The 16,985-nt window shown below is 35.7% G+C and overlaps 1 protein-coding gene across 2 annotated transcripts in view; it reads right to left on the reverse strand.

Annotated features, from left to right (window-relative positions):
• Nucleotides 1–16,985, reverse strand: part of FAAH2 (fatty acid amide hydrolase 2) — an 84,849-nt gene that overhangs the window by 32,715 nt on the left and 35,149 nt on the right. For both annotated transcript variants that reach the window (XM_081124888.1, XM_081124887.1), the window contains exons 3-5: nucleotides 14,187–14,323; nucleotides 13,258–13,467; nucleotides 10,301–10,420 (exon numbers count right to left, since the gene is read on the reverse strand). In XM_081124888.1, coding sequence (XP_080981014.1) covers nucleotides 10,301–10,420; nucleotides 13,258–13,467; nucleotides 14,187–14,323 — 467 coding nt within the window. The remainder of the gene's footprint in view (nucleotides 1–10,300; nucleotides 10,421–13,257; nucleotides 13,468–14,186; nucleotides 14,324–16,985) is intronic.

Below are 16,985 nucleotides of genomic sequence, written 5' to 3' on the forward strand. Positions count from 1 at the left end.
TCCATTTAACAGAAGCAGAATGCAAATTGTTCTCAGGTACACATGGAATATTCTCCAGGATAAATCATATGATAGGACACAAAACAAATCTTAGCAAATTTAAGATTTAAATCATACCAACTATCTTTTTCACCACATGGCATGAAACTAGAACTCAACAACAAGAGGAAAGCTGGAAAATCTACACATATGTGAAAACTAAACAATATACTTCTGAACAACCAATGGGTCGAAATAGAAATCAAAAGGGGAATAAAAAATTATCTCAAAGTAATTAAAATGGAAGCCGAATATACTAATTCAAATGAGATGCTGCAAAAACAGTTCTAAGAGAAAAGTTTATAGTAATAAATACACTCATTAAGAAATTAGAAAGGTCTCAAATAAACAACCTAACTTTAATCCTCAAGAAACTAGAAAAAAACAAAAATAATAATCTCAAAGTTAACAGAAGGATTAAAATAAAAAAGACCAAAGAAGAAATACGTAATAGACCAGAAATACAATAGAAAGGATTAATGAAGCTGAGTAATGTTTTTCAAAAAGATAAAAAATTGGTGAAAATTAGCTAAACTAAATAAGAAAAAGAGAGAAAACTCAAATAAATAATGACTCAAATAAATAAATACTAGAAATGAAAACAGGAGACATTACAACAAATATTACAGAAATGCACAGGATCATAAGATACTACCATGAATAATTATATGCCAACAAATTACATAACCTAGAAGAAATGGATAAATTCCTAGAAACACAATTTGCCAAGACTGAATTAGTAAGAAGTAGAAAACCTTCACAGACCAACAATAAATAAAAAAAGTAATTAGTAATCAATAACCTCCTAACACACACACCCCCACAAAAAACACCAGATGGCATCAATGGTGAATTCTACTTAAAGATCAGATGGCTACACTGGTGAATTCTACTAAACACTTTAATAAGAATTAATGCCAATCCTTCTCAAACTCTTCCATAAAACTAATTTTATAAAACCAGCATTACCCTAATAACAAAGCCAAATATGGAAACTACAAGAAAAGAAAACTATAGACCAATATTCCTGATGGTTACACATGTAAAAACTCTCAACAAAATATAAGCAAACTGAATGAATTCAGGAACACATTAAAAGGATTATACACCATAAACACGTGGGTTATGCCTGGGATGCAAAAATGGTTCAACATGTACAAATCAATAAATGCAATACATGACAGTAACAAAATTAAAGACAAAAAACACATGATCTTCTCAATAGATACAGAAAAAGCATTTGACAAAATACACGATAAAAACCCTGAAGAGATCTGGTATAGAAAGAACATACCTCAACTTAATAAAATCCATATACAACAAACCTACACATAACATTATACTTGATGCTAAAAAAAAACAAAAACAAAAAACGAAAAGTTTTTGCTTTATGGAAAAAAGTGTGGAGTTCCCTCAAAAAATTCAAAATGTAACTGCAAATTGACCCAGTGATCCCACTTCTAGGACTTTATCCTAAGAAACCCGAAAAACTAATCAGAAAGAATTTATGCACCCTTATGTTCATATCAGTGTTATTTACAATAGCTAAGATCTGGAAACAGCCCAAGTGCCCATCAGTAGATGAGTGGATGAAAAAGCTGTGGGACATTTACACCATGGAATACTACACAGCTGTAAAAATGAAGAATCTTTTACCCTTTGAGACAGCATGGAAGGACCTGGAGAGTATTATGCTAAGCAAAATAAGCCAGTCAGAGAAAGACAAATATCACATGATCTCACTTATATGTGGAATCTAATGAAAATAAACTGAGGAACAAAATAGGTCCAGAGACACTGAAACATGCAACAGACTGACATATTTCAGAGGGAAGGAGGGGCGGGAAGAGATTAACCAAAGCACTTATATGCACATGGGCATAGCCCATGGCCAGACAATAGTGTGTGGAAGGCCCAGGGAGGGGGCAGGAACAGGGTGGAGGGCAGCAATGGGGCGGAAAAGGAGGACATCTGTAATACTTTTAACAAAAAAGATAAATTTTTTTAAAAAGAAATAACATGAGGTTGCCAACAATCAGCACTCTCATTAGTATAGTACTAGCTAGAGCAATTATGCAAGATAAATAAATAAAAACTTATCTGATCTGAAAGGAAGAAAAAAATTGTCACTATTAGCTGATGATATAATTTTGTATACTTAAAATTCCAAATAACAAAAAAAAAAACAACGTTGGAACTAATTAACAATTTCAGTAAGGTTGCAAAATATAATATCAACAGACAGAAATCTGCTGTATTTCTGTACACTAATAGTGAAATATCATGAAAAAGAAATAAATAAAACTTTCATTCACAGTAACATCAAAAACAATAAAATATCTAGAAATAAATTTAACCAAGGAAGTAAAAGATTTGTACCATGAAACTGTAAAAGAGACTTTGATTGTAAAAATTGCAGAAGACACAAACAAATGGAAATCCATATTCATGGATCAGAAGAATTATTTTGTTAAAATATCCATATTACTAAAGCCATCTATAAATTTAACACAATCCACCTTAAGGTGTGAAAGGGAAATAAAAAATTTCCCTATACAAACAAGAGCTGAGGGAGTTATTAAAACTATATCTGGATTCTCAGAGGGAAGGGGGGGAGTGGGAAGAGATTAACCAAAGAACTTTTATGCATATAACCATAACCCATGGACACAGACAATAGTGTGGTGACTACCTGGGGAGGTGGCGGGAGTGGGGAGGAGGGGGTCAAAGGGGGGGGGGAAATCTGTAATACTTTCAACAATAAAGATAAATTAATCTTGCCAGTGTGGTTTAGTGGTTGAGCACTGAACCATGAATCTGGAGGTCATGGTTTGATTCCCAGTGAGGGCACATGCCTGGGTTGTGGGTTAGATCTCCAGTGGCAGGCATGTAGGAGGCAGCTGATCGATGGTTCTCCCGCATCACTGATGTTTCTATCTCTCTCCCTCTCCCAGAAATCAGTAAAAATAATTTTTTAAAGATAAATTTAGAAAAACCTACATCTGACTTGCAAGAAATGCTAAAAGAAGATTTTCAAGCTGAGTTAATAAAAACACTAATCAATAATATAAACCATATTGTAAGGACAGGAAAAAGGCCTTTCTTTTTCTTTGCTGTGGTCTTTCACAATTTATGAGAAGCACCTGGTAATTAAACACCAAGATTTTTGGCTCCTCTGATTCAAACAATACCGCTATTCAAACTGTAGACAAGATAAGCTACTCTCAAGGCTACATTCTTGCATCCTCCTCCTCCCTGCCGTTCCCACAACTCAGGGATAATTCACAACAAGGAGTTTCCAGTTAGGAGAGAGTCCTGCCCCTCCTTCAAACAAGCCTCTTTTGAACTCTTTATAACTTTTGCTCTAAGCATGTTTTACAGGCTTAGGAAATATACTGATAAGACACCTCCCTAGGACATCTGCTGGACTCTCTCCTGGAAAGCAAACAAAGTGTTATTTTTTTCAAGACAACCTCCCTGGTATCTGCTGAACTTCAAGACAACCCAAACCCCTCACACAGCAATTAAAATAATAAGATGGCAGTATTAAATCCTCATATTTCAATAAAACTTTAAATGTAAATGAATTAAATTCTTCATTCAAAAGGCACAGAGTGGCTGGATATGTAAAAAATTTTAAAAAACCTAACAAAACCAAAACCCAACTACATGTTGTCCACAAGAGACTCACTTCAGCTTTAAGACATAACAGGTTTGAAATGAAGGGATAAAAAAAGATATTCCAAGCAAGTGGAAACCAAAAGAAAGTATGCAAGTGAGGGTAACTATACTTATATCAGACAAAAATAGACCTTGAGCCAAAAACAGTAACAAGAAATAAAGATCATTATATAATGATAAAGTGGTCAATTCATCACAAAGATTAACAATCATGAATATAAAGACAACCAATATCAGTTCACCTAAATACATTAATGAAATACTTAGATCTGAAGAGAGAAATTGACAACAGTATAATAATATTAGGAGGCTTCAACACCCCACTTTTGAATAATGGATAGATCACCCATACTGAAATCAGCAAGGAAATGATGAACATAAAATATATATTACACCTACTGGACCTAATAGACATTTATATAATTTTCTATCCAACAGCAGAATCCACATTCCTCTCAATTACACACAGATCATTCTCCAGGACAGACAATATGACAGGATGCAAAACAAGTCTTAGCAAATTTAAGACGATGAAAATGATACCAAGTGTTCTTTCTGATCACAATGGTATTAAACTAGAAATCACCAATAATAGGAGAGCTAGAAAATTTTAAAGTATGTGAAAACTAAACAATAGACTTCTAAACAACCAATGGGTCAAATAAAATTAAATCAAATGTGTAATCAAAAAGATCTCTTAAAAATGGAAATACAGCCCTAGCTGGTTTTGCTGAGTGGTTAGAGCATCGACCTGCGGGCTGAAGGGTCCCAGGTTCAATTCCAGCCAAGAGCATGTACCTTGGTTGAAGGCTCATTTGGGGCACGTATGGGAGGCAACCAATTGATGTGTCTCTTTCACATTGATGTTTCTCTCACTCTCTCCCTTCCACTCTCTCTGAAAAGCAGTGGGAAAAATATCCTCTGGTGAGGATTAAAAAAATAAATGAATAAATAAAAATAAGAAGTGTTTATTTAAAAAAAATGGAAAAACAGCACATGAAAACTTATGAGATATTGGAAAAGCAGTTCTTTAAGGAAAATTTATAGTGATAAATGCTTATATTACAAAAAGAAAGAGCTAAATAACCAAACTTTATACCGGTAGTAACTAGAAAACAAAGAACAAAATAGGCTCAAATGATAACGGAAGTAAGTACAAAGACTAGAAAATAATAAAGTAGTAACCAAAAATAGAAAATAATCAACACAACTAAGAGTTGATATTTTGATAGAAACAAAATTGACAAAGTTTTATCTAAACTGAGAGGAAATAAATAATATCACAAATAAAAGAGGAGCCATTACAACTGTTGCTACAATACATAGGATCATGAGAGACTTCTGTGAACAATTATATGCCAACAAATTGGATAACCTAGAAGAAAGGATAAATTTCTAGAAGCACACAACATACCATGATTGTATCAGGAAGAAATAAAAATATGTATAGCCCAATAACAAGTAAGGAGACCTTCCAACACAGAGAACCCAAGGACAATATGGCTTCACTGGTGAGTTTTATCAGATACTTAAAAATTACTGCCAATACTTTCCAAACTCATCCAAAAATTTGAAGAGTAGAGAACACATTCAAACTCATTCTATGAGGCTAGCATTACCCTAATTCCAAAACCAGATTAGAATACAAGAAAATGATAGACCAAAATCTCTGATGAATATAGATGCAAAAGTTCTCAACAAAATATTAGGAAACCAAGTTAAAAAATACAGTGAAAAGATCACACACCACAATCGAGTGGGATGTATTCCAGGCATGCAAGAGTGGTTCAATATTCACAAATCAGTCACCATGCTACACTACATCAACAAAACAGAGAATAAAATGATATATTGATCTCAACAGATGCAGGAAAGAATTTAACAAAACTAAACATCCATTTATGATAAGAAGCTCTCAACACGGTGTGCACAGAAGGAACATACTTCAAAACAAGAAAGACTATATATGACAAAAACACAGTTAACATCATACTCAATAGTTAAAATCTGAAAGGACTTGTTCTCAGATCTAGAGCAAGACAGGATGGGAGATTAAAATAGCACCAGACTGAGTGGAAGGTACACTGACATTCTCCCGGGACCAAACTAGAATTACAACTAAAATATAGAAAAACCATCTTCAATAATCAACTGTAACTTAAGATGGGCTGGAGATCACCTTCAGAACCAAGGATCTAAAGCTGTGACCGCAGAGACACTAGCAGGAAGTGTGGAGGCGCAAGAGGGTTGGCTGGACAGGCTTCCACAGGCAGCAGCTGAAGGTCCGGAGGGATATCTCAGCTGTGGGAGATTCCCACTGAAGACTCTGGGGTATAAACCCCAGGCTGGGCTTCCTGGCCAAGAGCACCAGACTAAGAAAGTTGCCCACAAAACATCTGGCTGTGAAAAGCAGCAGGGTTTCTGTCTGCCAGGGAGAGACTGCTGGAAATGCAGGCACCTTCTTAAAAAGCCAATACACAAAGTTTCATGTGCAGTCACTCACCTTGGGCACCAGCAGAGGAAAGGCAGAGTGGACTGGAGCTGCGTGAGAAGAATTGTGGTCTCTTCAAAGACTGAGAGTCTTAGCAGATCTACCTAATACAAAGAAACAAACCCAAACAGGCAGACAAAATGGGGAGACAAAAAAACAAGCCCCAAATGAAAGAACAAGAGAAGTCTCCAGAAAAAAAGCTAAATGAAATGGAGATAAGCAATCTATCAGATATAGAGTTCAGAATACTGATTGTAAGGATGCTCAACAGCATGAAAAAAAATATGGAAACTAGGACGGAAACTATGAATGACATAGCAGAAATAAAGAGTGCATTGGAAGGAATAAACAACAGATTAGAGGAAACTGAGGGTCAGATCAGTGAATTAGAAGATAGGGTAGAAAAAAAAATCACTCAATCAGAGAGCCCCCCCCGCCCAAAAAAAAACAATTAAAAAACAGGAGGACAGGGTAAGAGAGCTGTGGGACAACATGAAACATAACAATATTTGCACTATAGGAACACCAGAAGGGGAAGAGAATACACAAGGGATAGAGAATTTGTTTGAAGAAATGATGGCAGAAAAATTCCCTAGCCTGGTGAAGGAAAAAGTCACACAAGTTCAGGAGGCACAGAGAGTCTCAAGCAAGAAGAATCCAAAGAAGCCTACACCCAGACATATCATAATTAAAATGTCAAAAATTCAAGACAAAGAGAGAATTTTAAAGGCAGCAAGAGAAAAGCAATCTGTTACCTACAAAGGAGCTCCCAGAAGGCTGTCAGCTGATCTCACCAGAAACTCTACAGGCCAGAAGGGAATGGCACGAAGTATTCAAGGTAATGCAAAGCAAGGATCTAAAACCAAGACTGCTCTATCCAGCAAGACTATCATTCAAGATAGATGATGGAATAAAGAGCTTCCCAGCCAAAAATAAAAGGCTACAGGAGTTTATCACCACCAAACCAGCATTGCAAGAACTGTTAAAGGACTTCGTGTAATTAGTAGAAGTAGAGAGAAAGAGAAACATGGGTATAAAGAATTAAAATAGCAATAGATAAGTATCTATCAATAATAACCTTAAATGTAAATAGATTAAATGCTCCAGTAAAAAAAAGCATAGGGTCGCTGAATGGATAAGAAAACATGACCCAAATATATGCTGTCTACAAGAGACCCACCTCAAAACAAAAGATTCACACAGGGTGAGAGTAAAGGGATGGAAAAAATTTTCTATCCCAGTGGAAATGAAAAAAAAAGCTGGGGTAGCAATACTCATATCAAACAAAATAGATTTCAAAATGAAGATCATAACGAGAGACAAGAAAGGTCACTACATAATACTAAAGGGTTCAATCCAACAAGAGGATATAACCCTGATAAACATATATCCACTCAATATAAGAGCACCTAAATTTATAAAAAAACTTCTATAGGACTTTAAGGGAGTGATCAACAGCAGTACAGTCATACTAGGGGACTTTAACATCCCACTGATTTCACTGGATAGGACTTCTAGACAACAAATCAACAAAGAAACAGTGACTCTAAATGACACACTAGATCAGATAGATTTAATTGACATTAACAGAACATTCCACCCCAAAGCTGCAGAATATACATTCTTCTCAAGTTCACATCAGGAGATGAGTAGAGAAAAAAGCTATGGTACATTTACACCATGGAATACTATGCAGCTGTAAAAAAGAAGGATCTCTTATCCTTTGGGACGGCATGGAGAGAACTGGAGAGTATTATGCTTAGCGAAACAAGCCAGTCAGAGAAAGACAAGTACCACATGGTCTCACTCATATGTGTATTGTAATAAACAAAATAAACTGATGAACAAAATAGATCCAGAGACATAGAAGCATGAACAGACTGAGGGATATCAGAGGAAAGGTGGGGTTGAGGGAGTGGATGGGGAGAGATTAATCAAAGAACTTAATATGCTTATAAAAATAAATAACCCATGGGCACAAACATTGGTATGGGGAAGGCCTGGAGATGGGGTGGATGCGGAATGGAGGGGATCAATGGGGGAAAAAGGGGGAAATCTGCAATACTTCCAATAATAAAGATACATTTTTTTAAAAAAAGAACAAGACAAGATGCCCACTGTCACCACCTTTATTCAACATACTATTATAAGTCTTATTGGGGGAACACTTTGTAAACTATATGATTGTCTAACCACAATGCTGTACACCTGAAACTAATGCAAAATAAAGTTGAATGTAAAGTGTAATTGAAAACTAAAAAAAAGAAGTCCAAGCCACAGCAATCTGATAAGAAAAAGAAATAAAAGGCATTCAAATTGGAAAAAAATAAGTAAAACTGTCACTATTTATAGATATTATGATATTCTATATATAAAACCCTATAGACTCCACAAAAAAACTATTAGAACTAATAAATAAATTCAGTAACATTGCAGGATACAAAATTAATATACCAAAATTTGTTGTTTTTATACAGGGGTTTGCAAAAGTAGGTTTATAGTTGTTTGTATGGAAAAAGACATGTAGGTTATGATTATTACAATAACTTTATTAACTCAAAAGAATGTCACTAATGCAACTGTAAACCTACTTTTGCCCACCCCTGTATATTAATATATGAACTATTAGAAAGATAAATGAAGAAAAAATCCATTTACAACTGCATCAAAAAAATCAAATACCTAAAGATTAACTTAACCAAGAAGGTAAAAGGCCTGTACTCAAAACACTCTAAGATATTCACGAAAAAAATGAAGTCAACACAAATAAATGCAAGAATATTCTGTGTTCATAGACTGGAAGAATTAATATTGTTAAAATTTCTATACTGCTCAAAGTGATATACAGATTCTATACAATTCCTATGAAAATATCAATGGACCTTTTCAAAGTACTTGAAAAAATAACCTTAAATTAATATGGAACCCCAAAAGACTACAAATATCCAAAGAAATCTTGAAAAAAGAACAAAGCTGGAGGTATCATGCTTCTTCACTTCAAAGTATACTACAAAACTAGAGTAATCAAAATAATGTGGTACTGGCACAAAAACAAACACATAGATGACTGGAACAGTATATAGATCCCAGAAATAAACCCAGGCTTATATAGTCAATTAATCTATGACAAAGGAAGCAAGAATATACAGTGGGGAAAAGAATCTCTTCAATAAACAGTGTTGAGAAAACTGGGCAGCAACTTGCAAAAAAATGAAACTAGACCACTTTCTTATACTATATAAATAATAAATTTAAAATGTATTAATAGAAGACCATACACCATAAAATTTCAAGAAGAAAACACAGGCAATAAACTCTTTTACACTGGCCTATGTAATATTTTCTTAGATATGTCTCCCCAGTCAAAAACAACAAAAGCAAAAATATGCATTATATAAAACTAACAAGGTTTTGCACAATGAAGGAAAGCATTGACAAAATGAAAAGTCAACCCACTGAATGGGTGAAAATATTTGCAAATAATATACTCAGTAAAGAGTTAGTATAAAAATATATATTAAGAACTCATAAAATTCAACATAAAAAAAAACCAATCCAATTAAAAATGAACAGAGGATCTGAATAGACATTCTTCCAAAAAAGACATGGATAGCCATCAGATACATGAAAAGATACTCAACACCACTAATCAAATCAAAACCACAGTGAAATATTACCTCACACCTGTCAGATTGGCTGTTATAAAAAATAAATAAGTGTTGGCAAGGAGTTCCCCCGTACACTCCTGGATGAATTGCAAACTGGTACAGCCATTATGGGAAAAAAAACCCAATAACTTGAAAAGACGTGTACATACATTATGTGCAGGTTTACCTAACATTTCTGAATTTTGAATTTGTCACCTACCAAATGGGTACAATTTTTTCCTGAAAGGTTTACTGTGGAGATTAAATAGAATTAGGGCAGACAACTTGTAGAGTTCCTGAGACAGAGCTGGTTATTTTCTTAAGAATGTTGGTGAATATGCATAACCGTGCTTATAGGTAAGATTATTCTGGCAGGGATCAAATTTCAGTATTGCTAAGAATCATAAAAGTAGAACCACCCTTGTCACCATATTAATATTACCTGGGGAAGGTTTATGTCCAAATATGCCATTGAAGAATGCAGGCATTCGAATGCTGCCACCAATATCAGAGCCCACACCAATCACGGAGCATGCTGCTGCCAGGGTACAACCTTCACCACCTATAGGAAATGCAAAATATTCCTTTATAATAAACAAATTAAACTACTATTTTCATGGAATATATTTTATCCTCTTTGATTTTTAACCTTTCTGAGTCTTTAGATTGAAAGTGAGTCTCTTATAGACAGCATATATTTGAATCATGACTTTAATCCATCATGCCAATCTATGTCTTTTGATTCAGGAGATTAATCCTTTTATATTAGATGTAACATAAAAGCAGGAAGGTCTTACTTATAACTTTTTGGGTTTTATTTTTTGTATGTCTTAGTTTTTGGTCCTTTGTTGTCTTCATTACTGACTTCCTTTGTGTGTAGTTCACTTTTGTAAGGACACTTTATGTTTCTCTTCCCATTCCCTAGTTTGTATATTTTACAGATGTTTTCTTTGTAGGTAACATGGAATTACAAATACCATCTGTTATATCTATCTATCTAGTCTGTATATTATGATGTTTTGCCATCTTAAAAAACATTCTGATCAAAGATTGTCCCTCCCTGGGCTAGTCAATTCTTAAAGATAGCAAATGGCCTGTCCATAAGCATGCCTTTTATGCAAAATAACCAATCAGGAGCCATACAGCCTCTATCTTGAGGCACCACAGGAGGTATTACTCCTCTACCTCTATCATCTCAGGGCCAGGTACAAGGCAAATAGAGATCACTCCTATAGTCCAAAGCCCTCTAAATTTATTCAAACTAGTCAATCCTAAATTGTTTACCCTGGCCTGCCTTTCCTTTCCTGCAGAAACCCAATAGAGACCGTGGCTTAAGAATTCCCCCTGCTCCTGTGTTCTGCCTCCTGAACACCCTGGTCTTGTGGCTGCATGTGACTGACCATCTCATAAAAGAATACAAAACAACATCCTAAAGTTGCAACAATCTATTATAAATATATGCCAACTCAACTTCAATTGCATACTAAAACTATGTTTTTATGCACCTCCCTCTCCTCCACTTACTTTAACCAATTCCATATATATTGAGACTTATCATTATTTTTATACATGTCTTTTAAATATTGTATAAAATAAAAAGTTGATTTTCAAACCAAAATTAAATTAATACTGGTTATATTTGCTTATGTATTTACCTTTACCACAGATCTTTATAGTCACAGGGCTTTGAGTTACTCTCTAGTGTCCTGCCCTTTCACTACATTAAAACATTTTTTAAAAATATGTCTTTATTGGTTTTTAGAGAGGAATGGAGAGGGATGGAAAGAGAGAAACATTGATAAGAGAGAAACATCATCAATCGGCTGTCTCCTGCACTCCCCCTACCAGGGATAGAGCCCAAGACCCTGGCATGTGCCCTAAACAGGAATCAAACTGTGACCTCTTTGGTTTATGGGTCTATGCTCAACCACTGAGCCACGCCAGCTAGGCAACATTTTACAAGTTGAGGACACTGACTCCCTGACTCCCTTCATTATGTTACCAACGTCACATAGCAAAAAACTGTCAATGTTCTCTTTGGCTCTAGCAACCACAATCTTAAACACCATATTTTGCTAACCCACATATATATGCCTTAAGGATAGATAAAAGTCATGTAAATTCTAGTCTCTAATATACTCTCTGATGTTTTCCTCCTATATCACTTGTTGCTCATTCTTAATTTCCTTTGTTAGATATGTCTTCTCTTTTTAATCTTGAAAATGACAAAGCTCTGTCATGAGCCCCAGTTCATCTCCATCAACGCACACACACATTTGTTTTTTTTCCCATCCATTCTTACAGGTTATAGATTAGATACTGTACCACGTTTATGATGACAACTTCTAAATTATTTTAAACCCAGGTTATTACTCTAACTCATATAGGCCAACACCAATGGGTGTCTTACAAATATCTTAAACGTAACATGTTCAAAGTGGTATTCCTAAATCATGCTGTCCCCCCGTTTATCCCTCCCCTTCCCGTTTTCTCCATCTGAATGAATGACTGTACATATTTCGAGTCAGAAACCCTGTGAATTTTTACTTCTCTTTTCACCTTTACACCCACCTCTCCATTACCAACCTATCATCAAGTCATGTTCCAGTCTACCTTTAAGATATATCTTGTGTCCCATCTATTTTTCTTCATCTACACAAACACTAGTTGAAGTCACTATCATTTATCTCTTGGACAACCAAAATAGACTTCTAATTTCTCTATTTGCTTCAGCTTTTGTTCCTCTACATTATGTGACCTGGACAAAACTTTTTAATTTCATCACTAACTCCTCTCTGTCTTACTCACTACACTGGGTTTTTTTCAGTTCACTGAACACACTAAGCATGTTCCCACCTCAGGCTTTTGCATTTTCTGTATTCTCTAACTAGAATGCTTTCTGCTTGACCCACTACCCCCACACCCACTGAGTGGTTAGCTGTCTCTGGTCCTTTGGATTTCATCATAAATACCACCTTCTTAGAGAGGATTTCCATGACCATATCTGCTATATTCCTGCATTAGCACAGTTTCTAGTACATCGCAGTTATCAGAGCTCAGTGTCCTTACATTATTTTATCACCTTTGTCTCAAGAAGATATAAGTGTTCAGCTAAACCACTTTCACTCTCTCACATTCTCTCTCTCTCTCTCTCTCTCTCTCCCTCCCTCCCTCTTCCCTTCTCCTTGAGTGCATGCACACACACACACACACACACACACACACACACGGGGACCAAGAGTATCGATGCTCATTGTCTACAATGCTCTTCACCAATCTATGACAAATTTTGCAATTGCCTTAACCATAAACACCTAATTATGACTTTCCAAGAGATTTGTGCAATAGTATTTGTACCCCCTCCTTGCAGTGACTCACTAACTGAAATGTTAAACTCACCAGAACTTCCACCTACAATATGCCGTAAATCATATGGGTTGTTGGATCGGCCATAGATCTTGTTACTGGATTCATACCACATGCACAGCTCACTACAGTTGGTTATGCCAAGAGGAATGGCACCAGCTTCCTTCAGAAATGCCACTACAGTGGCATCTGTTTTGGAAATGGCATTCCGACGATTCACAAGGCCAGAAGAATTAGGCATTCCTGTAAAGTCCACAAGAAAAGGAAATTAAGATGTTATTAAATAAAAATGGGAACAATTTACTGAGTACCTTCAATGAACCAACCCAGTTATTGTGTATGATTTTCTTAGTACTGATAGGTGGTACGACTTATTGGAAAGTGTACAGGCTTTGGAATCATAACTAAGTTCAAATCACATTTCTGTACCTTACCAATTCTACGGACTTTGGGAAAATCACTTAACTTTTCTGATTCTCAGTTTTTATAGGAATAAATGAGATATTGAATGTAAAGTATGTGAACATATTTAGTAAATAAAAGTAATTATTACAAATTCTGCCACTCAATAACCCTAACTGTTAAGAATTGTATTACAGAGAAAGTACAGGCTTTTATTAGAGTCCTAGATTAGTTTTAGTCAAGCTACTTTAGTGTCATGAGCTTCAAATTTTTACTTGAAAAATGAGATAATAATACTATTCTTATAGTCTGCTTTGAGGATTAATGGGCACTGAGCATAGCTCCTTATATGCCATATAGTTCTAAGAGATGATGGTCATTATTGTCTCTCTTCCCAATGAAACTTGCAGAGTATTTCCCATCAATTCAAAACTGAAGAAAAACCTTACATTAGTCATCTACTTTGGTAATATATTTTTTCTGTTTATAACTTCAGCAAATATATGCCATTCGTGAGTTCAACCCATGCATCTAAAGAAAGTAAATACAAAGAACAGTACCTTGTAGCTGGAAAGCTTCTTTGACTGTCAAAGGAACCCCAAGGAAGGGCCATTTCTTTTCCAGGGTGGCATCATCTTCCTGCTTCTCTGCAAGCTTTTTATCTACAGCATGAGCCTCCTTCTTAGCTACCTCAAACCTAGGAAAAGTGAAACAGAGCTACATAAAGCTGTGGACAGTGAGAAAGAAGATACCTTCTAAGAAGGGTTCCTGGTTGCTAACTGAGCTCAAAATTTAAAAACAGAGCTTAGCAGCCATTTCTGCACAGGGACCTCTCACACAAACTCTACTTTACAGATAAACCTGCACTGAACTACCTGCCTCAGTGCTACCTGACTAAACTGTTTTACTGAACTGTGTTTCTGACATCTGAGCCAGCCCTTGCAGAGGAGTTCCTGGAATCCTACTTCAACCAATAGGACAGAGACTATCCCCATGCAATCAGAGCCCAGCAGCTATATCCTTATCAGCATTTTCACTGACTAATCACAGAGGCTCCATTCTGACCAATGAAGGTAGTGCTTTTTTGGACCAATCAAACTGCAAGGATTTGGAGTCTTCATTTGTATAAGGACCAGGAATGGGCACTACTGACTGTGTAAGTCAGCTTCTCTCTAGCTCTTGAAGCACACTTTTCCTTTCCACTGAAAACTGAAGACTGTATTTCATTGGCTGCAGCTGAAACACCAAAGATGGAACACCAAATACAGTGTGTCCCAAAAAAATGTACACACACACTTTGAATAATTATAAAAGCGGTGTTTATTAAAATATGTTGCATTTTCTTTCTTCTTTTTAGAAATTTGAGCAAAGAAAACACTAATCTTACACAAACTTTATTGGAGAAGAGTGAAGAAGGTAACACTTCTAAACTCATTTTCTGAGGTCAGTATTGTCTGAATATCAAGACCTGGCAAAGCCATTCCAAAAAAAGACAGTTACAGATCAATACCCTTTATGAATACAATACTTAAATGGTGAGATATGTCCAAAGATAGAACAAAAGTAGTTGAAATTTTTCTGGAGATAGTCGGTTCAATATATGGAGAAGCCAAAACTAGGAAAAGAAGAAATGGTTGTCAGGTGCAAGATATAAAAACAAATCGAGATTAAAACATTAATGAGCTGTTAAAGTGTGAATACATTCTTTGGGGACATCCTGTATATCTCACCGCAGCAGAGCACAGCAGACCAGTGTAGAAGCATAGCAGAGCAGACCAAAACAGGGCAGAGTGAAACCAGACTGGACCACACTGGAATAGAGCAGACCAGACCGGACCAGAGCAGAGCTGTCAAGCCAGAGAGGTGCCTGGTCCCAGGGCTGCCTCACAGCCATACTGTCCTGCTTCATAACTGAGCTGTAACATACTATCGAGCTGCTCCACAGCCATGATGTTCTCACAGCCATACTGTATCACAACTGAGCTGTTTGCACTGAATAAAGTTTTCCTCTTCACTGTACCCCAAACTCGGGATCCCTATTGGCGTTGAATTGGTGTCACTGACCGTTGGTTGACAAACCACATAAAATAGCCATCTACCCAAATTTATTAAAAGAACGAGGGTTGACATGTTGAAATAAATATACTTGTCAAGATACTTATAAAGTTGACCCTTTGAGCCAGTAATTCTTCTTTTAGAAATTCATCTAAAGTACAGTGATCCCACGTACTAACAAAATACAAACAGAAAGATGGTCAGTGAATCGTTATTTGTATTAGAAAAAATGTGAAAGTAACCAAGCACCAAATAAATTATTGTAGGTATCTATTATGGAAAACTGTAGTAAAAAACAGTGATGTTTTCTAAAAGTTTTTATTGTTTTTTTGGAAATTCTTATGATGTAAACTGTTTAATTTAAAAGAAAAGAGGTTACAATGTTATGTTTCTAATCTCAGTAATGTGAAAAATATACATATATTTGAAAGCAAACCAAATGTTAACAATGCATAACCCCTTTTTGGTGCTAAGATTATCAGCAAATTATTTTGTTATTTTCTGTCTTTTGCAAATGCTCTAAAATAAGGATATATTACAAGAATGCTCAAAAGCACAGAATTAAATCAATATGCCTAAAATAACACAGTTTGAGTATATGTGGTAATACAGTCACTAAATTATATGATGCCAATGGGATTTCTCAGTATCACAAACAGTAATTCTTCAAAACAGTAATTCTTCAATTCTTAAATCCTCTAAATAAACTGTCATGTGACTTAAAAAATAACTTCAATAATGGAGTAAGGACAGTCTCTTCAATAAGTGGTGCTGGGAAAATTGGACAGACATATGCAAAAGAATGAAACTAGACCACCAACTTTCACCATACACAAAAATAAACTCAAAATGGATAAAAGACTTAAGTGTAAGTCACGAAACCATAAAAATCCTGGAAGAAATCATAGGCAGTAAAGTCACAGACATGCCACGTAGTGGACTTTTCACTGATACATCTCCTAGGGCAAGAGAAACAAAAGAAAAAATAAGCCTATGGGACTACATCAAACTAAAAAGCTTCTGCACAGCAAAAGAAAACAGCCTCAAAATACAAAGGAGCCCCACGGTCTGGGAAAACATATTTGCCAAGGATGAATCTGATAAGGGGCTAATTTCCAAAGTGTACAAAGAACTCATAGCACTCAGCAAGAGGAAGACAAACAACCCAGTTAAGAAATGGGCAAAGGACTTGAATAGACACTTCTCCAAAGAGGACATACAGATGGCCAAGGGACACATGAGAAAATGCTCAACCTTGCTAATCATCAGAGATGCAAATTAAAACCACAATGAGATATCACTTC

This window comes from Miniopterus schreibersii, assembly GCF_964146895.1.
Source record: "Miniopterus schreibersii genome assembly, chromosome: X".
NCBI classification, from domain to species: domain Eukaryota; kingdom Metazoa; phylum Chordata; class Mammalia; order Chiroptera; family Miniopteridae; genus Miniopterus; species Miniopterus schreibersii.